The sequence below is a fragment of the Ipomoea nil genome, unplaced genomic scaffold (genome assembly GCF_001879475.1).
Source record: "Ipomoea nil cultivar Tokyo-kokei standard unplaced genomic scaffold, Asagao_1.1 scaffold1770, whole genome shotgun sequence".
NCBI lineage: Eukaryota > Viridiplantae > Streptophyta > Magnoliopsida > Solanales > Convolvulaceae > Ipomoea > Ipomoea nil.
Window position 1 is genome coordinate 668,345 of NW_017618198.1, and position 22,053 is coordinate 690,397.

At 35.7% G+C, this 22,053-nt stretch overlaps 2 protein-coding genes and 1 long non-coding RNA gene across 3 annotated transcripts; 2 read left to right on the top strand and 1 right to left on the bottom strand.

The window, feature by feature from the left end:
* The first annotated feature begins 3,277 nt into the window (after positions 1-3,277).
* Positions 3,278-8,270, top strand: LOC109192525 (protein TONNEAU 1a-like). Its single transcript, XM_019343205.1, has 8 exons — positions 3,278-3,507; positions 4,225-4,357; positions 5,393-5,481; positions 5,597-5,719; positions 6,903-7,024; positions 7,111-7,136; positions 7,216-7,372; positions 8,003-8,270. The coding sequence occupies exons 1-8, from the start codon at positions 3,421-3,423 to the stop codon at positions 8,040-8,042; spliced, it is 777 nt and encodes a 258-aa protein (XP_019198750.1). The 5' UTR covers positions 3,278-3,420; the 3' UTR covers positions 8,043-8,270.
* Positions 6,178-6,728, bottom strand: LOC109192527. Its single transcript, XR_002056116.1, has 2 exons — positions 6,484-6,728; positions 6,178-6,259 (listed from the first exon to the last, which is right to left on the bottom strand). It is a non-coding gene; the product is annotated as an uncharacterized LOC109192527 (long non-coding RNA).
* A 3,811-nt stretch (positions 8,271-12,081) lies between the features above and the next one.
* LOC109192554 (probable adenylate kinase 6, chloroplastic) lies at positions 12,082-16,360 on the top strand. Its single transcript, XM_019343242.1, has 4 exons — positions 12,082-12,616; positions 14,000-14,140; positions 15,565-15,837; positions 15,989-16,360. The coding sequence occupies exons 1-4, from the start codon at positions 12,326-12,328 to the stop codon at positions 16,130-16,132; spliced, it is 849 nt and encodes a 282-aa protein (XP_019198787.1). The 5' UTR covers positions 12,082-12,325; the 3' UTR covers positions 16,133-16,360.
* Positions 16,361-22,053: the final 5,693 nt, after the last annotated feature.

A 22,053-nucleotide genomic window follows, 5' to 3' on the forward strand; every position in this document is an offset into this window, starting at 1 on the left:
TATTCAATGCATCATTTGATGAACCTCATACAGAATTACTTTTGTCACCTTTTCACCATGTCTTGCACTTTGGTAAAAAGCTCGTTTGTGTTCCATGATGCTTTGGTACACATGTTTGTATTAATGATCTGCGAGCAGAGGAAGAAGCATAGCTTTACACAATGGATCAATTAATTGTGTATACCATACTGTTTAGTACTTCAATCTGTGAACACTTTATTCTTCCTTCTTCACTTCCTTGTATTTCCTTTGCTGTTCAAGTTGCAGGTGAGGTGGAGATATGAGCCATATTGGCTATTGGTTACTGACAAATGATAGATAGGTGTATGTGTTTTGACTTTTGAGAGATAAAATGGCATAATCTAATTTGTATAGTTTTCATGACTGTCAAGAATTAAATATGAAAATGTCCTTACTTTAGTGAAGTTGATGCTTACAGGAGGAGGCTTTCTTCCTTCCTTCCCTTTCTTTTGGTAACAGATTTGTCAAAATTGTAATAGCCTAATAGGGTAATAACCAATCCTGATGTACCATGGAAATTGGAAACAAAATTGGAAAATGGAATTTTGATAGTACCATATAGTAAGTTTATGGAATTAATTAATTCGGGTGCTTCAAAATGGAAATTGGAAGCAAAATTGGAAAATGGAATTTTGATAGTACCATATAGTAAGTTTATGGAATTAATTCGGGTGGGTCACATTAACTAAATCTGATAATTAAGGGAATAAAATGATAAATATAATGTGTAGAGATTGAATGAGACAAAGGTCATGTTTGGTAAATGGCTGCTAGCGGATAGTTACTAGTGTATTTACTACATCACACTCTCGTGAAATGGGCAGACGGTTACAACCTCTTTGACCGAATCTCGATCGCTTTTCTCGTGGCTTGTTCTAGGGTGCTTGATGCTGAGTGCTTAGCTCCGCCTTGGACCTTGAGGTCACCAGAGGAGCTGGCCTTGGGCACGAGGTCGTAACCACTGAGGTTGGCCTTGGAGCCAACCTTGGGCCCATTTGTCTGGACCCGCCTTTTTGGATTAGTTTGCTCTGGATCCATCCCCAACATATCCATCATAAGTAATGTATATATTTGTGTTCGTGTGTAGAGATGTCAACAGTACGGGGGCACCCCCCATCCCTGCGGGGGGAATGGAAAAATCTCCCCATCCCTACGGGGATTATCCAAGAACGGGGAATCCCGGACTCTGTTTATAACTTTAAAAAGAAATATTAAAAATTTAAAAATATTTAAATAAATAACTCATATATATTCATCTTCAACTTAAAATACTACAGAGTATTAAATATTTTACAATTAAATATGCATTTCAAAAATATGACATACAATTAAAAGAATACTTCTAAAATTACACACACACATATTCGGGGATGGAGCTGGACGGGAAGAGTTCTCTCTATCCTCGCCTCGTCCCTCCTCGATAGGAAATTATTAATTCTTCGATCCTTAATTTTTGTCCTCATTCTTGTCTCCGGTTTGGTATGAGTACAATTGACATCCTGACTGAGAGAGAAAGTGAAAGAGATAGATGAATGACACAAAATTGGTCTATAATTGACTAATCATCTTATATATGTCAATTTAAATACAATACCAATGGTGTGTTTAAAAAAAAAAAAAAAAAAACAATACCAACCTTTAAAAAAAAAAAAAAAATCTCTACCCAACCAATGTTGTAAAAAAGGTAAATGCCTATCAAGTAGTTGATGGGTGTCTAGGTGACTTAATAAAAAAAATGTTACGGAGTATTTTATTTATTCATTTTGTCTTTATTGACAAGTTAGTTAATAAAATACTAAAACAATAATTAATAATTAATTAAATATTTTAAACTTTTATTTTTGACGAAAAGAAACTTAAAATCAACCCTAGCTCAAAGTCTATAATAATACTAGTGAACTAATAAACCACTAAAGCGAAAAGAAAAGTGAAAAACATTAAGCAATAAGTAAATTGAGACGGATGGCAAGTGACGACTAAATAATGAGCAATAGTGATCTAACATGACTATGATGATTGGTTTTGTCACTTATTTCAATCCTTTGATTGAGTACAATGATGTCTAGGTGAAGAAAGGCAAAGGCCCATTTTGGGGGATGGGTGGTGAGGGTGTCAAGTAAAGGTTTGAGATTTTTTATTGGCGATTTGGTAACTTAGATTTTGATTTGTTATTTTACGATTGATTTTACATTTTTAAGTTTGCCTAATTAATTTTAAAGTTTTTTTTTTTTTTTTGGGTGTTCAAAATCACGTTGTTTTAAGTAAAAATAAAAATAAAAATAAAAATAAAAATCAACTAAATAAGCGACTCAATCGACCAAGCAATTTGATAATTAGTGTCTCCTTTATCTTGGCTTAAGGATCCCTACCTTGATGACCACCAAAGCAGAGTTTTGCAACACTATATCTAATGCATTGGTTATTACTTACTCCGTATTAGTTTGGATGGATTTTTTTTACAACATTTGTAAATCATGTTAAAACTTTGGTTACAATTGTCAAACAATTTAACAATTTTGGCCAATTATCATGTAATGTGATGATATTCTGGTTATCCATTCAAATGGATGGTCAACAGTTCGAATCCTGGTGATGGAAGTTTAGATTCTTTGGGCTGAAAATGTTTGAGAAAGTATAGAACAGATACTATTTGTAAAAAATAACAGGGAGTTTGGTTGGAGGGCGGGAATTATCTGGAAAAGGAATTGTAATTCCATGGGAGTTGAATTACTGGGAATAAAGTGAGAATTTAAATTCCAGTGTTTGGTTGACAGGAATAGAATTACTGGGACAATTCCAATGTTTGGTATACATGGGAATTGAAAGGGAATAAGTAATATAAAGTCAAAAATGTCCATTATTGTTGTTAGACATTAATTTTAGGTTAAAAAAGGAAGGGGTAATTTTGACTCATCACTATCTTTTTTTTCCAGGAATTAAAATACCAGAGGGGCATGAGATTTTAATTTCATGAAAATGGGGGAATTGCAATTCCATGCTCCAACCAAAGTACGGAATTTAGTGGCCTTTGGAATTAGGTGGGAATTAAGTGGAAAGGGAATTTAAAATCTCTCCAACCAAACGCCTGTAATAAGTATTTCAAAAAAAAAAAAATTTGAAATGGAATTACCAAAATAAAGATGTTTGATATTTTAATGTAGGAAGGAATTTTGATACAGAATTTTCTAAAATTAAAAAAATATTTGAGTTTTGTTGGCCTACTTTAATGCATTTACTACGTATCAAGTAAGGTAATAAATCCGATTATCCGAAGAAATAAATTTGCGCTGTTCCTGTTTCTGTCTCTCTTTCTCGGGCCCAAAGCAGCAACGTTTCGCTCGAAGCTAACCTCAGCGGACAAGAAGAAGGAGGAGGAGGAGGAGGAGAAGAGCAACAAAAATGGACGATTACACCAGAGAAATGATGGACCTCAAAACCCTCGTCACTCGAACCCTAGAAAAGAAGGGCGTCCTCGCTAAGATCCGGGTATTTCTCTGTCTACATTTCTCGTGTTGCCAACGTAGGTGCTGTATATTTGAGTTTGCTTAATTATGATGCAAATGTTTGGCGGATCCGATCGGGTCATTTGTGAATTTGTGTTCGTGCTTTTAAATGCGTGTATTACTTTGGAATTTGCCCTGGAGATGTACTGCTAGTTGATTCTTAGGGGGAGAGAGATGAGAGTTTCGATTTTTAATGGAATTAGGGTTCTTTTGTTTTGCCCCATTTTTGTTGTGGAGGGTGGTTGGAGGTTTTAATTTATTTTGCTGGAAGCTGAAACTATGGTGCAATTTGGAGCATAAAAAGCACCCTATTTAGGTTTCTCATGTTGGATACTTTTGAAGTGTCGTTAAGGTTCTTAACATAACATTCTAACCAAATAGATGATGCAGTAGTGTTATGTTATTAATTATGTACGTTTTGATTTTCTTTCACTTAGAATGTGCTAGCTCAATATGACAATAAGCATTCTTAAGGACAAAAATTAGATTTAGAGGGGAACAGTGTTTAGAATAGATGCTAATGAGTGGCATGGTCATTGGAATTTATTGTTACTATGCTGATGTAAAAGTTCTTAGTCCTCTCAGCTAAAATTAATGATCTATTATTCGTTTCTGTATATCTCTGAGTCTGGACTATCTTCCCATCCACGTGGGCTGTGAACCTGGTTCAACAATGATTTTTTATGGGCATCCTTTTCAGGCTGAACTTAGAGCCAGTGTATTTGAGGCGATTGAGGGGGAGGATAGGGTGATTGAAAAGGATGAAGGCTTGCCTCCTGCTCTATTGGGTAGCTGCAATGATCGTGCTAAACAACTCCACCATTCACCTTCAGGTTTACTTAAATTTACAATATTGTATTCATCTTCTCGTGAATTATCTTCATTAGCCGTCATATCTTTTAAAGACAGGAATGGTTAAATACGAACTCTTAACTTGAATTGCTTTGCTAACTTGACCCTATATTTCTGAAAGCTGTCATCAGTTGAACTGGCAGAGTACTATCTTGAAAAATATAGTTCATTGTACTTTTGGTAGCCTATCTTCTCTTGATGATACACAAAACTTAAATTACATTTATGTGGAGATTAGAATGTAGAGACTAGAGAGCGATGAATCTACTCGTCTGATTTCAGAAATTTGATTCTTGCCTTGTGCATATGTTGTATGATCATTTTAGATTTGTGCACTTCTAGTCCCTTTTGCAACAGTTGTCTTCCTGATGAAGTTTGCATAATGAGAATATTTATGTTACTTTCCATTTTAAAATTGGTATTGTGTATTAATTGCAAAATGCGATTTGATAAGGCCAACTGTAGGGTTTTTCATTTGGATTTTAGGTACTTCCTCCACATACTGACCCTATCAGGTTATCACTTTAGGGTAACTGGAAGTTTAATTATGATAGTGCCCTATAGATTTTGGGATTTTAAAGGGTATATATTTTCATGTAATACTTAATGGCCTAATATATCCTTGCACTTGATGGTCTCCCCTCCTAGAATGTCATTAGATGTAAACTCTTATCTACCTTTTCTAGGTGTCCTCAAGTTAGAGAAAAATTCTCTCTATAAAGCAGGGACAAAATTGGTTTTGATGGAGGAATAAGCATTCTTTGATTTTAAAGTTCTCATTTGTACGTAGATGCCATAGTTCTGGGTCTGTCAAGAGAGCTAACGACTGCATTGAATATGACATTTTATGGCACAATAGGTTTTGCCTCTTTATTTATTTATTCATTTATTTTAATAGTTGCTTTTCCCAGCTCTGATGTTCAGATTGAATAGTTGGAAGGAGAAAACAGTGTAACCTGCTTTTGCTAATCACCTTCTCATTCTCTTGCTTATTTTTTCCCATGTAACAAATGCAGGAAGGCTACTAACTGCACTGATATGTGAATATTTGGACTGGGCTCAGCTAAACCATACATCTAAAGTTTATTTGCCAGAGTGCAATTTGGTAATCATGTACTGTTCCCTTCTGGTATTAATTATTTTTTATCAAATTTATCCAGCCACTTTGATCCATTTCTAATATTCTCTTTTATTCTATTTTTTGGTATGCTTCACTGCAGCAAAAGGATTTCTGGAAATCTGAGTTAAAAGAATTTAGTAGCAAGAATGGGTATGATATTAATAGGAATGGTGACAGTGGTCCACTGCTTTTGGACGTCCTTGAAGGATTCTTGAAGTATGAGGTATGAGATAATATCTGCTAAAAGATCATAAATGCTCATTTAGTTCCTTGTTTGCATGTTTTACTTTAGCATTATGCTATGCATATTGCTTGGTTTTAATTTCTTGGCCAAGGATATAATTTCTCTGCATTTGTTGCACTTTTTTAACATAGTTTCAAGTGTTTTCTCTATTTGATTTGTTTTAAGATTAATAAAAAAAAATAGTAGACTATGAAATTAGTTATAGGCTATGATGCACGGAAACTTTGGGAGGGTAGTGTTTCTCCATTTCCAAAACATTTTGTTTTTGAAACTCCCTAAAACTTGTTCAAAAACGTTTCCGTGTCATTTTCTAATTAGCCAAAATTTTTTGGAGAAGTTTCAGGCCATTTCCTAATTAATAAAAAAAAATTCGGAAACACATTTTCGGTTTAGGAAACTCGTTTTGGGTTTTTCTTTGTTAATGCTTTACTTTTTAGTTTTTATCAAATGTAATGAAAAAAAATTATTAAGCCTTGGTGCCCATCCACCGCCCATTGGCCGCCTAGTGCCTTTTACAACCTTGTTTACGATAAGAAAAAAATTTGCAGATATACACTATTTTTTATTTTACACTTTCCCCCTCACGTTTTGTTGCTTACCTTTTTTAAAATGGCTGCTTTCCCGTTTCTTGTTTCTTGTTTTCTGTTTCCGTGCAACATAGGTTATCGGTAGAAGTTGGTACTGAGAATAAAGAAATAGATAAATAAGCATGCTATGGGGTATAGCAATAGGGTGCTTTCAACCATGTTTGATCCGAACTCTAGGACATGTTGTTTGAGAGCTGACTTTCTCGATGGCTCTTACTTTTTGCACTTTTCCGTTTGTGTAGTTATATGCTACAAGGATGTCAGGTGTGCGCCATAATGGCAAATATATTAGAGCTCTAGCTTTCTGTGCTTTGTCTTGAAAATTGAAATATTCCTGTCCATGATACCCTCAGAAGGAAATCTACAAAGTCAACCTCACCGAGTTAAAGTGATAATCTAGAAAATATCTTAGCTCTCGTCAAAAAAAGAAAATATCTTAGCTGTATCTTACAGTTATGTTGCAGTGTCTAGAATTACCGCTGTGGTTGAGTGGATGAGCAGTGTGTGATGCTCCATACGTTTTCTTAATTGGAACTGGATTACACATTGAGCTTCTAATGGTTTTACTGTTGCAGAATTTATCTCAAGCAAGGGGTGGTGGAAGGAGATTAACCACAGCGGATGGTGAATCGTTAGAAGCACGGAACGTTAGGAGGCCTTCATCAGTTGCAGCAGGGGGCCTACCTCCGTTGGGAAGGTTTATTTACAGAATTCTGTTACTTCTCTCTGAATTCCAATTTTGTTTTCAGATGTGTGACTCAGGATTATTTTAAATACTTGCAGGCAAGTTCCTGCCTCTCAAGCATCTGGTATGTAGCATAACTCTTTAATGTTGGTCCGTAGTTCTAGGTTCAGTGATTGTTTTGGCTTATATAATTGAGTTTGTAGATAGAAGAGCAGGATCGTCAATGTCGGGATACAGGAAAGATGAATACAACTGGAGATATGACAGCGATGAGGATGCAGAAGACGTTGTCCGTGCTTCAGCTGCCTTAGAAAACCTTCAACTGGATAGAAAAGCTCGGAACCTTACCACTTCTTGGCGGTTCGTTTCAAACCCTCAGATGGATTCTTTTAAATTACATTCCGCAGAAAATTCACAATAGATCATCCATCATATAGTATCTTGGAGGAAAAAGGATTAGAGAAGTATATCGCCTTCATCCTTTATCACCACATCTGATGCATGCCAATGCCTTAGAAATGTTACAAATTTAAACATGATATACACGCATTTTACTTAGAAAGTATATTGCCTCTATCCTTTTTTTGGTTGACGAGGAAACCCGCAGCCATTACCCGCGAATGTGGGCCAATAGGCCACTCCCATTTGGAGTCGAACTTGTAACCTTGTGGTTACCAAGTCAACAATCTGACCAACTTGGCTGGTGTCCCCCCCCCCCCCCCCCCCCCCCCCCTATTGCCTCTACCCTTTGTCACCACAGTCGATGCATGCTAATGCTTTAGAAACGTTAACATTTAAATATGACATATGTACATTTTACTAAGAGTCTAAGAATGTATTGAACTAGATCTTCCCGTTTAACTCATGGGGCCAAATATGCACATGTTGGGATGCAAATATATCACGGGATGATCTGAAAATCAGCTAGCGTAATCCTAAAAGCCTGTTTATCGTGTCTGATATAACAAAATATGCTGGATTTGGTTGCAGGCATGCGGGGGACTCTGATGCCGATGGCAGGATAGAGTAGATGCAGCTAAAAATCGTCGTATAATTGCTTTGAGCTCATCTTTCATCCATTCCTATATTATGTATGTGCATTCATGTTATGTGTGATTAAAATCTATTATGGCTGGCCTTTCATTTTTTATTTTTCCTTTTTTCATTTTTTTTTTTTTTTTTTTTCTGTATGGACTTTTTCTTCCCAAGTATTACTACTTGTTGAGTTACATCATTTCCCTCAGCTTCTATTGCTTCCCTATGATTGTGTATGAAATGTGCTTGCTCTATTGTTGCTGCTGCCATGTCAACCAAAAGGCATTACAATAGTAGGGATTTTTTAATGTCGAGTGAGTAGAACATGACTCTCGTACCTTAGGGTGTGTTTAGAAACTTGGACAATGACTTTTGAAAAATGTTTTTCGAAAAATAAGTCATTTTTCAGAAAATATTTTTCTTTCCCGTGTTTGGTTTCATTTCAGATTTTTGGTTCTCGACAGAAACCAATGAAAAAGATGGAGAACAGAAAAAAAGTTGCTTTGAACTTTCTGAAAAATGACTTTCTCAAAAAAGGGGAAGTCATTTTTTGAAAAAATAAGCTTGTTTTCACTTTGATCGGAAATCAATTTTCATTGATCATTATTTCCCCATTTGCAAAACACTAGAAACTTGGAAAATGAATTTCAGAAACCATTTTCCGTGTTTTTAAACATAGTCTTAAATGTTTAATGTCATTCGTTAAACAAATGGTGATTTTGTTCTATTTATTGTACACATATTGTAGTCTCTAGTATATAAATTATTACCGTATCCACTTTTACCCGTTTAATTATAAAGTAGATGTTTTAACCCACTAATAACATATTTTGTTTCTGTTAATGATGTCATTGAATAATTTGAACATTTAAGTGAACAATTGACGTTAACAGAGTAGGTAAGTGGTAGGTTAGAACCATCACTTTCGGGAGGGAAAATGGTCAAATAAGTCTTTCAATTTTTCACAAAAGTGTAATTAGGTTTATGAACTTTTATAAAGTGTAATTAAATTCATTAACATGTTATTTAGATTCAATGAAACCCAATATTTGATTAATGACATGTTATAGCAGGTCACTAGGGCTTTCAAAAATTGGAAAATTGACTGTTATAGGACAAATAGCTTTGGAGTGGACCAAAATATGACGTTTTGAATTCGTGGACAGGAATGAGAAAATCGAGTTTGGAAAATGCGATTTTACTTTTTCACGGTCCAACAGACACACAAGTGGAACTTGCGTATCTCGAGATACGCAAGTCCCACTTACGTATCATTTTTTATTTATTTATTTTTTAAATTTGGTCTCCGGCGGCTTCTCCGACGAAGGAGAAGGCAACCAAACTGGTAGCCTTCTCCCTCGCTTGAGAAGCCAGCAACCAGTTTGGTCGCCTTCTCCTTCGTTGAAGAAGTCAGCAACCAGTTTGGTCGCCAGTTTGGTCGCCGGAGACTAAATTAAAAAAAAAAAAATGATACGCAAGTCCCACTTGCGTGTTTGTTTGACCATGAAAAAGCAAAATCGCATTTTCCAAATTCGGTTTTTCCATTCTTGTCTACGAATTCAAAACATCATATTTTTGTCCATTCTAAAGCTATTTGTCCTATAACAGTCAATTTCTCTAAAAAATTTCGACAGTATTTCGGCTACTCCGATGACATTCCGATCAACTACAAAAACTAACTCTGACGTAATCAAAGAAGCATCTGTAAGAATTCATAGTGGTCGTCGTCTCAAGAGAAGGCAACCACCTGGGTCGCCTTCTCCGTTGAGAAGGTGACTAGTAGCCTTCTCTGCGAGACGGCGACCCACTAGTCACCTTCTCTCACAGAGAAGGCGGCCACCTGGGTAACCTTCTCTGCAAGACGATGACCCGCTAGTGGTCGCCTTCTCCGATGAGAAGGCGACCTAGTAGTCACGATCTCACAGAGAAGGCGACTGCTAGGGTCGCTTGGAGAAGGCGGCTAACAGAGGGTCGCCTAGAGAAGCAATCACTCGCCTTCTCCAGGCTACCACTGTGGTCGCCTTCTCCACGGAGAAGGCAACCATTTGGTTACCTTTCTCTATCGGAGATGGTAACCTTGTGGTCGTTCAAAGAACCGCTGATCGTTAATTTTTTAAAAAAGTTTAATGGCAACGATCAACCATAATCACGGTGGTCACCAGTAGCTAGGGGTGGTCAATGTTGGTCAATAACTGCTTGTATATTTTAACCTATTGGTTACAGGTAAATTAGATCTATTTGATCAATTTTAATAAGTTGAAGTATATAATTGCATTTTTTAAAAGTTCATGGAACTAATTGCACTTTTGTGTAAAGGTGAAGGGATTATTTGATCATTTTCTCTTAAAAACATAAAGCGGATAAGATAATACCAGTAATTCATAGGCAGAATCTATAATAAAGATACTCTCGCTATTCCATTTTACTTGTCCTATTTACTATGCATTGATTGATTAAATTAATTTTTTGTTATTTGTTTATTTTCTTTAGTATTTTCACTTATTTTTAAATTTAAATTTCTGTGTTTAATAGTATTTTTAGTGTAATTTTTAAATATATAAATTTTGTAAATTAATACTAAACTTAATATTATGAAAAAATTGAATTAAAAATAACGTTATTCGAGTCTCGTTAACAAATATAACAGAGAAAGTATAATTAATGGACTAAATCTTCTATTTTTCCTTAACAGATAGTATATTGGACAGATAGGACAAATTATACCATGGACCAGGGTGACATGGTCTACTTTACATTGTGAACCTTGGTAAAAAAATAATCTTAATATTCTATATCTGTAGTTGACACATTATGTATATGCAGTTAACCGTTTTTGTACATATAAACAAATTGAAGACACATAACGTGATAACTACAGACACATAAACTGTTAATTGCATGTACATAACATGTTAACTGGCGACGCATAATATTTTAGCCAACATTTTATGTGTCTAGAATTAACATATCATGTGTCTGCAGTTAACAATATAAAAAGTATTAACTGCATATACGAAATGTGTTAATTAGAGACACATGATTTTTAAAGAGTAAATACCCAAAATAGTCCCTCGACTATAGCTAAATTCACAAATTGGTCATCGACTATTGATTTCAACTAATTAAGTCCTTAACTTTTCAATTTTGACCCAATTAAGTCCTCCGTCTATTTGACCGTTATCTATGAGGATATTTATGTAATTGCAATGTTCCTTCTCCCTTTTTAGCAGCATGGTCGTGTCTTTTAGCTCTAGCAACGCCTGCTATTCTCTGGGCACGCCTTCCAACGTGCTTCCGACAAAGAACGAGAACGGCGTTGGAAAAAGGTTCCGCTGCAGATCTTGCGCCTCCTTTTTCGGCTTGCTGTTAAGCCTGTTGGATAATTGGATCACATCTTTCATATACGTTTCGACTTCGGGGGCGAGCGATTAGAGATCCTCCTCCCCGTCACGTGGTCGGTCCTCCAGCCACGTGACCTCCGCCACCAAGTACCGCTCTTGGCCTTTGCAGATTAGGAAGAAGCGGTCGTCGACGAAGCGCTCGTGCTTCACCACTTCCCCGACGCAGCCCACCTTGGCGGTAAATTCATGGGAGAAATTTGAGAAGAAGGGATTCGAGAATTAGAAACTCGAATCAAGAAAAAAGAAAGAATTTGCAAAGGGATTGGAATTTAGAAGCAGCATTTTGGTGGAGTGTGGTACGGATGTTTACACGTGGACATGTGTTTATAAGTGTTTCTGTAATCTATACCATGGAGCTTTGCAATTACATAAATATCCTCAGAAATAACGGCCAACAAACGGTCAAATAGATGGGGGACTTAATTGGGTCAGAATAGTAAATGACTTAATTGGTTGAAATCAATAGTCAAGGACCAATTTGTAAATTTAGGTATAATCGAGAGACCATTTTGAGTATTTACTTATTTTTAAATGAGGATTTACAATGCAATATGAATCATATTGCGGATAGTATAATGATTGAACGGAGAGAAATACTGTATAGGTAAACCGGAACCTAAATTGGTAGAATTTGAGTCTGTTTCCAGTTGGTTTAGGTGAAAATGTGGTGGGCAGAATATCGCGCCAGCTTGTTTCTCTTCCGTTCTCCTTCATCCCACGTGCTTCTTCACAACCATTCTTCTTTCTGCTGAAGTCCCTCTCCCCGTCCCCGTCCCTGTCCCTGTCCCGCTTCAATTCACTTCTCTTGTCTCCAACCTCGTCATTTTTCTCGCCCCAAAGTTTCAAATTTTGACCTTTTTTGATCCCTTGTTAATCCATGGCGGTTTTGCGCTGCGCAGCGACGAGATGCAGGTGGCGGATCGTCAATTCCGTGCGGGGATTTTGTCTAAACCCCTCTTCTTCTGAGGCCGATTTGAAATTGTCAACGGTTGTCCGCCCCGACCAGCCGCCCAAGGGTAGAAATGTCCAGTGGGTGTTTCTGGGTTGCCCCGGCGTCGGCAAGGGCACCTATGCCGCTCGCCTCTCTAGTCTTCTCGGCGTCCCCCATATCGCCACCGGTGATCTCGTCCGTCACGAGCTCTCCGCCCGTGGCCCTCTCTCCTCTCAGGTCAACCCCTTCATTTTTCGCTAATTTTGTTTCTGTTCTTCTGTGTATGTGTATGTATTGTGTGCATATATATTGGAACTAAACTATGCATGAACGCCATCCTAAAACATGCGGAGAAGCTTATATATATACACGCATGATCAAATGAGAACATGGTTCTTTTCTGTAAAAATTGGGGACTAATCTCAGCCATCCATCAGGTTTTAGAAAAAAAATAAGGTTCAATTTGTTATTTTATAATTATTGCAAACTTATAAAGTTTGCTGGGGAGGTGTTCTCACCTGAACCCTCCCCTATTGGGAAATTTTCAAGTGAGAACATGTTTTGATGGATAGATCAACTGTTGAGGGTTGAGAGTTGCTGTGATCAGTTTCACTTTTTACATGAGGGTTGCTATATATATATATATATATATATATATATATATATATATATATATGAATGTCGGAAGTTCCATGATGCCCCATTTTAGTTTGTTGAAAGTGAAAGTTGCCCTGTGTTTACATTCAAAACAAGCATTTTCTTAATAATTTGAAGTTAAGAAGCAATCATCTTCATGCACCATGGTATACAAAGCACAGTATTTTAATCCAAATTTAGGGTTCTAACTAGGAAGTAGTGTATGATGTTTAGGAGATTTTGAGCATCAAGTATTGCCTGAAGTTCAGGATTGATGGGGTGTTTTAGATGATACAAAGATTGGATTTTTAAAATTTTATTGAGGCATTGAACTTCTAGTAGTGTGAGTTTTTTCTTAACAACGTTTACGGTCTACCCTAGTATGTTTTGGTGTACCTGTTTCTCACATACCAATATACCATGCTTGCCTCTTCTAATTGAGGCATTGAAAAAGCTTATTGCATTAATAGTAAATGACATGCAACTAGTAAAAGTTTTATGACCTTGTTAAATTTATTTCCTAATTAGAAAAAATGGAGCAAAATTAAGAATTTTAAGACAAGGCTAAGGTTACTATTAGACCTCATAGTACTTCAATTTTTTCATCACTGGCCATATTCTTTTGGATTCAACATCTTAATTTTATTATTGTTGTTGTTCTTATTATTACTATTAGTATTTTCATATAAAGATATTAATTTAATTATCTTTTAAAAAATAGATTTAAAGTAATGACATGTCACCAATCATGAATTCAGTAAGCTTTTCCTTGTGCAAACTGAGCATCAAAAGTTACCATTTAAAATCTTATTCCCCTAACTTTTACATTAATGTTTGAGCTCATATGATAGGTTTTTCAACAATTTTTATTTATTTATTTTTACAGAAATTGGCATGGATAGAAGTTTTCCAGTGGATGTAGATTATTCTTCTTACTTGATGAAATTGTTTTATGTGAAGTTATTTTGTTATTTATGTTTGCAGCTTGCAGAGATTGTTAACCAAGGGAGGCTGATTTCAGATGAAATTATAATAGATCTATTGTCCAAACGACTTGAGACTGGTGAATCTAAGGGTGAATCAGGTTTCATTCTTGATGGATTTCCCCGAACTATAAGACAGGCGGTGAGCAGTACTTTTGTAGCGATTGCTAAAATGCTGAAATAAATTTGGCCATCTCTGAAATAACTAGCATTAGTCTAGAAGAATTTATATAGCTACTTATGTAGTATATCTCTTGTTTAATTTTGTATGGCACTATTTTAGTGTGATTAGGGAATCTGAATTGGCTAATTGCAAATCAATTGATTTTGATAGATTCACTTTTTAGTTATGGAACTCCCCCAAGGTTGTGATTGAGTGAGAAAAACATGATAAGTTAATGGAACCCAGACATAAATATCTTGATTGATGAGACACAAAACATTGTTTTTGGCTAATTCTTTTCAAACTGATTGTGCTTATACTTTCATCAACAATGCTTGATTACCAAGATAATATTTCTTCATCTATGAAAACTGAAAAGTAAAGTATAGAGAACATAGGTTTTTTTTTTTTTTTTTTTTTTTTTTTAATAACAAATTGGAAATCATTAATTCCTACATGCTGAGATTGAGGTTTCAAACTTTTCAATATGTTTTAAATTATTATGTTTTTTGTATCATCTATGATGTTGATATCGTTTGCCTTATTTCAGTTCTTGGTTATAGCAGTTATCTATGAATCAAATTGTCAATATGCATTTGTATGAAGATCTATGGATCGTCAAAATAGTGAACCTTTAGGAGACAACAACATTAGTACACTGGCACTGATACCATGTTTATTCCCGCTGAAATTCCATTGTCAGTTACTGGCATCCATTATATATTATTCGTTTTCTTAAATCTTAATTTGTACTTGTCTTTGTTCATTTCTTTTGACCGCCTTCTTACCCTTTGCTATTCTTTGAAACAAACTTGAAGATATCTAGTTCCTAGCTTACCCAAGTTGCCATCTCGGCTGTCAATATCATCTATGGCTTTCTAATGAAGTTTTCTTCCAAAGGCATCAGATTTTCTTTGGTTTTCCCTAATCTTTAAAAACTTCCAACATATTTTGCCCGTCTTTGCTGATACAATTCCTGCATCCACCAATCTTTTAAAATCCTAAAGGCTCACACAATCTTGTATCTATTTGCTTCAAGTTGAAGACACTGTTCTGGAGTATAGATTTACTCTCTAATACAAAGAATTTTGGATATTCATATACCCTTTGCCCAATTGCCCTTTTCTGGAGGCTCTTTTTTGTGATAAGCTTTAAAGAGTGAACCAGATCCAAGATCTTGACACCTGTCGTCATATTGTATGTCCAACTCCAAGCTGAGCACTAGTGCCTATGTAAGTGGTTCATTGCTGCATACCTGCTTTTTCTTCATATGTAATGTGCTTTTCCAAATTGTTGTGATTGATTTCGTTTTTTTTTTTTTTTTCCTCCCGTCAATGAGATAATCTCGGTCTGCCTTCATTGTTTTTAAAAAAGAATTATGATATTTCCTTTTCTTATTCTAGGAAATCTTGGAGGGCGTCACAGATATCGACTTGGTTATCAACCTGAAACTTCGGGAAGAGGCATTAATCGCAAAATGCCTTGGGAGAAGGATGTGCAGCGAGTGTGGAGGAAACTACAATGTTGCATGCATTGATATCAAGGATCAACATGGAAACCCCGGGATGTACATGCCTCCGCTTCTTCCTCCTCCCCAGTGTGAATCAAAACTGATAATTCGGGCTGACGACACGGAAGAAGTTGTGAAGGAGCGCCTTCGAATCTACAACAAAATGGTATTACCTTTACTTACTCTAATAACCTCTTTCGCAATGTCCATGATTTTTCTTCCTGCATTATGACTAGTCGAAGTCGTGCTGAACTTCAAGATGTTAGTGACATGGGAAACAATTTTGATGAACATAGAACTGTACATTTTTCGTGCAGAGCCTACCAGTTGAGGACTTTTACAGGCATCGTGGCAAACTGTTGGAGTTTGAACTTCCCGGGGGAATACCCGAGTCATGGCCGAAGTTACTCCGAGCTCTAAACCTCGATGATCACGAAGACAAGAAGTCAGCAGCAGCTTGAGTTTTGGCATGTGTCCGCGTTGTAGCATATTAGTCTGCTTCTCTTGGCAGCTCCTCGAACATTCTTTGCATGTTTTGTGGACGTGCGGATTAATTTCCGGAAGGAAAATAAATACGATTTCCTTGCTGTTGATGTTGTACTAGTATCTGAGAATGGCATTACATAGCTGAAGCTGTGATGGTCTCTGTCAATTATTTTTTCAGTCATTCGTCTTATTTGGCTAAGTTTTTTCTTCTCACCTTACCAACAAATTCATCAAAATCTGGAGTTGGATTTATCATGACAGGTTATAATCTATGTGATTCAGGTTGAGAATTAAACATAAAGTCATAGGTTGGTGTTATTTAACTGCAAGGACTTGGGCTCAAAAGTTATAGTAGTTTTTAAAAAAAAAAAGAAAAAAAAGAAAGAATATGAACTATTTAATAATTGATGAAAGTTTGATTTTTAATAGTTAATTTAGATATATCCAAAATGTAAAACACTGGATTTTAACTTTGTGTTTATATGCATTTGGATCAAATTGGATATTCATACAAAAAGCTACGAATTTGCACCTTTGAACATGGAGAATTGTCTAGGAAATCAAGCCCATTAATAAGCTTCCTCATACCTTCAATTTTTCATTTATCTAACTTTTTGCAACATAGCCACCATGAAAGACAATAACCAAATTGTATGTATGGTTTCGAGTAGCCAGAGTAGGGTTACGAATGAGGCGAGTTTGAACAAATGTAAGAATTTGGCTGAGTTTAGCTTGTTTAATTTTTGATATATTTGTGTTTAGTTTGTTTATGAATCTAAGTTTTAGTAATTTTATTTAGCATCTAAAAGTTTTTTTATTATTATTTATTTATAAATAAATGCTTATGGGAATATTGCGCAAATTATGCTGTGCAACCGAATGCACCTTGCAAGGTGCATACGGTTGCAAAACGGCGCCGTTTTGGTTAAAAAAAACGCGCGTCCCACTTAAAGAAGAAATCAGGTTCGATTCCCGGCAATAGCATTTTTATATATCCAGAAATTCATAACTATATATCCACAAATTCATAACTATATATCCACAGTGAATGAATGAAGTAAAAATCCACAATGAATGAAAGAATGAAGTAAAAATCCACAATGAATGAACTAAATATCCACAATAATTGAACTAAATATCCACAATGAATGAACTAAATATCCAGAAATTCATAACTATATATCCATAAATTCATAACTATATATCCACAGTGAATGAATAAAGTAAATATCTACAATGAATGAACTAAATATCCACAATGAATGAACTAAATATCCATAAATTCATAACTATATATCCACAAATTTATAACTATATATCCAGAAATTCATAACTATATATCCACAATAATGCTATTGCCGAGAATCGAACTTTAATTTTTTTTTAAAAAAAATGGGACGCGCGTTTTTAGTCAAAACGACGTCGTTTTGCATCGTATGCACCATGCGCATGGTACATTCGGTTACACAGCATAACTATTGGGAATATTGGGTATGGGCTCAGGGTTTATTGGACTTACGTTATTGGGTCGGAGAATGATGGTTGAAGAGGGCTGGAAAGGCAAGGTGGGTCGGATCGGGTAAGGGAGAGGCGTCGCCGCCAGTGACCAGAATGGGTCGCAGACCAGGGCGTTGGTCCTGGCCAGCAACGGCGTGCCCAACGGCTGGGTGTGGCGGTTGCGCGCCACTCCGCGGGGTGCGACAACAGAGCAGGGGTGGTGATTGTCCAGCGTCGTAGGCGGCCTCGCGACCCGCCGGATGGAGCGGTGCCCCCGGCCGATCTCGGCGCCACAAGAGCGCTTGGTGCGCCTCTCCGCACCCTCCTTGCGCCCCCATTCCGGCTGGTGTGGCGTGAGGGACGGGGGGGGGGGGGGGGTTGAGGGGTGGAACGACGTGCTTTGAGACGTGGGGCACGTGGTGCTTTGGGATGACTTGTGATCGTGGAACGTACACGTGGGCAGTTGGAGTGAGGCTGGTTCACTATAAAATGGGGTGTCTGGCTTCCTATCAGGGACATGTCTGAACACTACAAGCGTGGTCTTGGTCTTGTACTCTCAACCCTCTTGTCTAGGTTCGATTCCTATTGATAGCTTATTTCTTTGTAGCCCATCCTTGGAGTCTTGTCCATTGTACGTAGGCTGTCTCGGGCGTAGCGCCCTAGATAATAATAGCCAGTATTTTTCCTACTCATGTGTTGTACATTTGTACTCGATTTATGGTAGATTCGGTCATAATCAAATCATCAAATACTATTTGAGGTTTTTTTTTCTATTCATATATTATATATTTGTATCCGATTTATGGTGGATTCGATCATGATCAAATCATCAAATGCTATTAGAGGTTTATTGAATAGAGTCTGAAACTGTATCATCTGACTTATTCATCGTGAAGCAAAATGCTATATAAATTAGATGACTATGCCACTTTGAAAACCTCCTTCGTGGGCTCCACATTTTTTGTATTCTCCATGAAATAGAATCCATCTTTTTTTTTTTTTTTTTTTTTTTTTTAATTACTAGTGTTATTGGAGTGACTTTACATGGCACATGTGATAGCTTGGTTTCTCTTTCTTCCCCTTATACTAAAAATAAAAATTCAAGCGTAATTTAATTACTATTTTCCTGTCATATATATATATATATAGGGTCAGATTCATGTGCGGATAATGCTTCCTGTGCACTCGTGCGTCACTCACCATTAGGTACGTAAAAATGCACCACAAAGTGTTTAAAAATGTAAAATTAGATGTGGTGCGGTGTGGTGCATTTTTTTGAGTGTGTGGTGCACTGGTGCATTTCCGAACACTGTGTGTAGCATTTTTGCATACCTAATGGGTGCATGTTCTAAAATGCTTAGAATTGAAATATTTCACCGTATATAATTTTTTAAAGGGGAAATCAATATTTCGATCCCTCAATTGTTTACTAACTATTAATGTAGTCCATAGTTTTAAATTTCAACTAATTTGATCATCAAATTGTTTAAAATTAAACTATTTCAGGGACTAAATTGATGAAATTTAAAAAATGTGAAAATTACCATTTTGACCCCTGAAACTCTGAAAGGGTTTGATTGACGAAACTTTAAACAATTTGAGGATCGAATTGATTGAAATTGAAAACTAAAGACTACATTAATAGTTGAAAAATAATTGAGGATCAAAATAATTGAGAATCATAGTATATACTACAGGTATATGCTAGTACAGTAACACGGAGCACTATTTTTCTGGGAAATGAATTACTCGTAAACAACACCATTATTTTGGGAGTAATCATAGTTCGTTAGATTATAGTAGTTCTTAAATCATTTCAATCATTCTTGATTTTTTTTTTTAATTTTAGTTGAAACTTTTGTAGTTGAAGACTTGAAGTTCACTCCAATCATAGTTTGTAAATTGTAATGCTCTTATAAAAAGTAACTAAAGATGTAAATTGCTCCAATTGCTTTATACCACATACTTGATTGCAAAATTCATTATGGGGTATAGGTATGTATACACACTATGTAAGCTATTTAGACGGTTGTATGTATTTATGAGGAATATGTTATCTACTTATTTTATCTTATACTGAATATTGAGTAGTTTTAATACAAGTTATTATATTATCTATTTGTAATGTGACTGATAGTCCAGGAAGCTCTCGACTCACTAGTGGTTCAAGTGGAGTTATTTCAGAAATAAATCACTCAAGTCAAAAATAATACTTAATGTGGGAATGGGTTATTTGAAAAGAGTGAGCCTGCAAAATGTGTTTAATGTCAGAATTTTTTTTTAAAAAAAAGTAAGGCTGTGCGCGTTTCATGCACAGTTGGGCAAAAGCCGGGCGCGTCTGATAGCATCAGTTTTTTAATTTTTTTTTTTAAATCAATTTTCTCTTCTTTTTTTTTTTTCCTCCCCCCCTCCCCCTCCTCCCCCCTCCATTCTCTTTCCTAATCCCTCTTACATTATCCCCACATTCTTCCCAACTGATGCGGATGCTCTTAGAGCATCCTTATCAGTGGAGATATTTAGTGGGGAGAATGAAAGAGTGATTAGGAAAGAGGATGTGGGAGGGGAGGGAAAAAAAGAAAAAAACAAAAACAAAAATTGATTTTTTTAAAAAAAAAAAATGAAAAGGTAATGGGTTAGGCGCGCCCGAGTGGACCATTTCGTTTCCCTCACGCGTCTCACTGCCTTTTTTTTTTTTTTTAATAAATCTGACATTATTCTCTCATTTGAAGGAGAATTCTTTTTTCATTATCATTCCCACATCAACTATGCTCCTTGGCTTGAAAGAATTCATTCTGAAAAAATTTGGAAAAAGACACTATAGTGGATGCTCTAATATGGACCCGGGTTCAAAATACACAATTTACATACTGAATGTTCACAATTTACATACTGAATGCTCACAATTTTGTAAAAGGTAAATTGTGAACATTCAGTATGCAAATTGTGTGTTTTGAACCCAAATTTACATTACCAGATGAACCCTGGTCCATGGTATAACAATTGCTAATTGCAAATCAATTGATTAACATATTTCAATTCTCCTAATACCAATTATTCTATTTACAAATCTTAAATATGATATTTATTTTTGAAACATACAAAAAAATCACTCTAACTACAAATTATTAGTCTTAATTCTATTTTACACAAAATAATATAACATGACAATACCTAGGGGTATGAATGAGATGGCGTGTTAATTTCTCTTTTAGCTTAATAAGAGGTCTTTGACTTTGAGCCCAAAAAATGCAACTACTTTAAAACACATAAAAGAGTGTTTTGTTACGCTTTGAGGTCCTACTCAGCATGAACATAATTAATCCCTCACAAAAATGGTATTCTTATCTATGAAATAACTAATTAAAATGTTAGGTTATCTATAACATTTTAAAAAGAAAAACTTCATATTTTCATTAGATATCGTAAATTAGCCGACATACCATAGAAGCTACACAATAAACAAATAGTATACTAAAAGAAAAAGCGTTAATTCTATGAATGGTCTCTTGACTATTGTCATTTATTAATTTTTATCATTCGACATTCAATTGGACCATAAATGGTTCATTGACTATTGATCTTTACCAATTTTCGTCATTGACTTTCAATTTAACCATAAGAGGTCCGTTGATTATTGATTTTTTTTTCAAATTTGGTCCTCTAGTTAAATACGGAGTATCATTTTAATAAACATTAAATTTAAGGGTGATAGTTTTCAAAATAATAATAATAATAATAATAATAATAATAATTAAGGGTGATAATGTAAACATTTTAGTTCTTCACAATGATGAACTCAATGTATTAAATTTATGAACTCAATTTGTCCATCTCAATAACAAGCTAATTTTTACATTATTATTCTTAAATTTAATGTTTATTAAATGTATGAACAGATGTCATGTAGTGACTCTCCCATATGGGAGGTCATGAGATTGAGTCTCAGAGTTAGTAGCATTAAAAAAAATGGATATTTAACTTAAGGATCAAATTTGGAACAAAATTAATAGTCAATGGACAATTTATGGTCGAGTTTTTTGCACTTTTGGTCTCACGACTATAGTGACATTATCAGGATTGATCTGCAACTTTCAAACCTTGCAATTTCGGTCCACGACTATTGTTTTTGTTGCAAAAATGGTCCTTCCGGCTATTTTTTTTTAAATTTTTCACCGGAGAAAAAATTCCCCATTTCAAGCAGGGATAAAATAGACATTTACATTGCCCTTGCGGTCGTAAAGAATGAATCTTTCGACTCCAATTCTGGAATGGTACATAACCCATTCTTTTAAGTTTTTGGCGACGTTATAGACCATGGTGGCGATGTAGAGCTTGGACTTCCGATTCCTCGGTTCGGCTAGGTGGAGCGGCGGGTTGTAAAACGCCACGGTCGGGATGA

What these genes read in the sequence shown, in the direction of transcription:
- LOC109192525 (XM_019343205.1), top strand. Translation starts at nt 3,421, where the DNA reads ATGGACGATTACACCAGAGAAATGATGGACCTCAAAACCCTCGTCACT. An exon ending in ACTCCACCATTCACCTTCAG is followed by an intron (nt 4,358 to 5,392) that starts GTTTACTTAAAT and finishes TAACAAATGCAG; the next exon opens with GAAGGCTACTAACTGCACTG. An exon ending in TCCTGCCTCTCAAGCATCTG is followed by an intron (nt 7,137 to 7,215) that starts GTATGTAGCATA and finishes TTGAGTTTGTAG; the next exon opens with ATAGAAGAGCAGGATCGTCA.
- LOC109192554 (XM_019343242.1), top strand. Translation starts at nt 12,326, where the DNA reads ATGGCGGTTTTGCGCTGCGCAGCGACGAGATGCAGGTGGCGGATCGTC. An exon ending in GTGGCCCTCTCTCCTCTCAG is followed by an intron (nt 12,617 to 13,999) that starts GTCAACCCCTTC and finishes TTATGTTTGCAG; the next exon opens with CTTGCAGAGATTGTTAACCA. An exon ending in CCCGAACTATAAGACAGGCG is followed by an intron (nt 14,141 to 15,564) that starts GTGAGCAGTACT and finishes TTCTTATTCTAG; the next exon opens with GAAATCTTGGAGGGCGTCAC.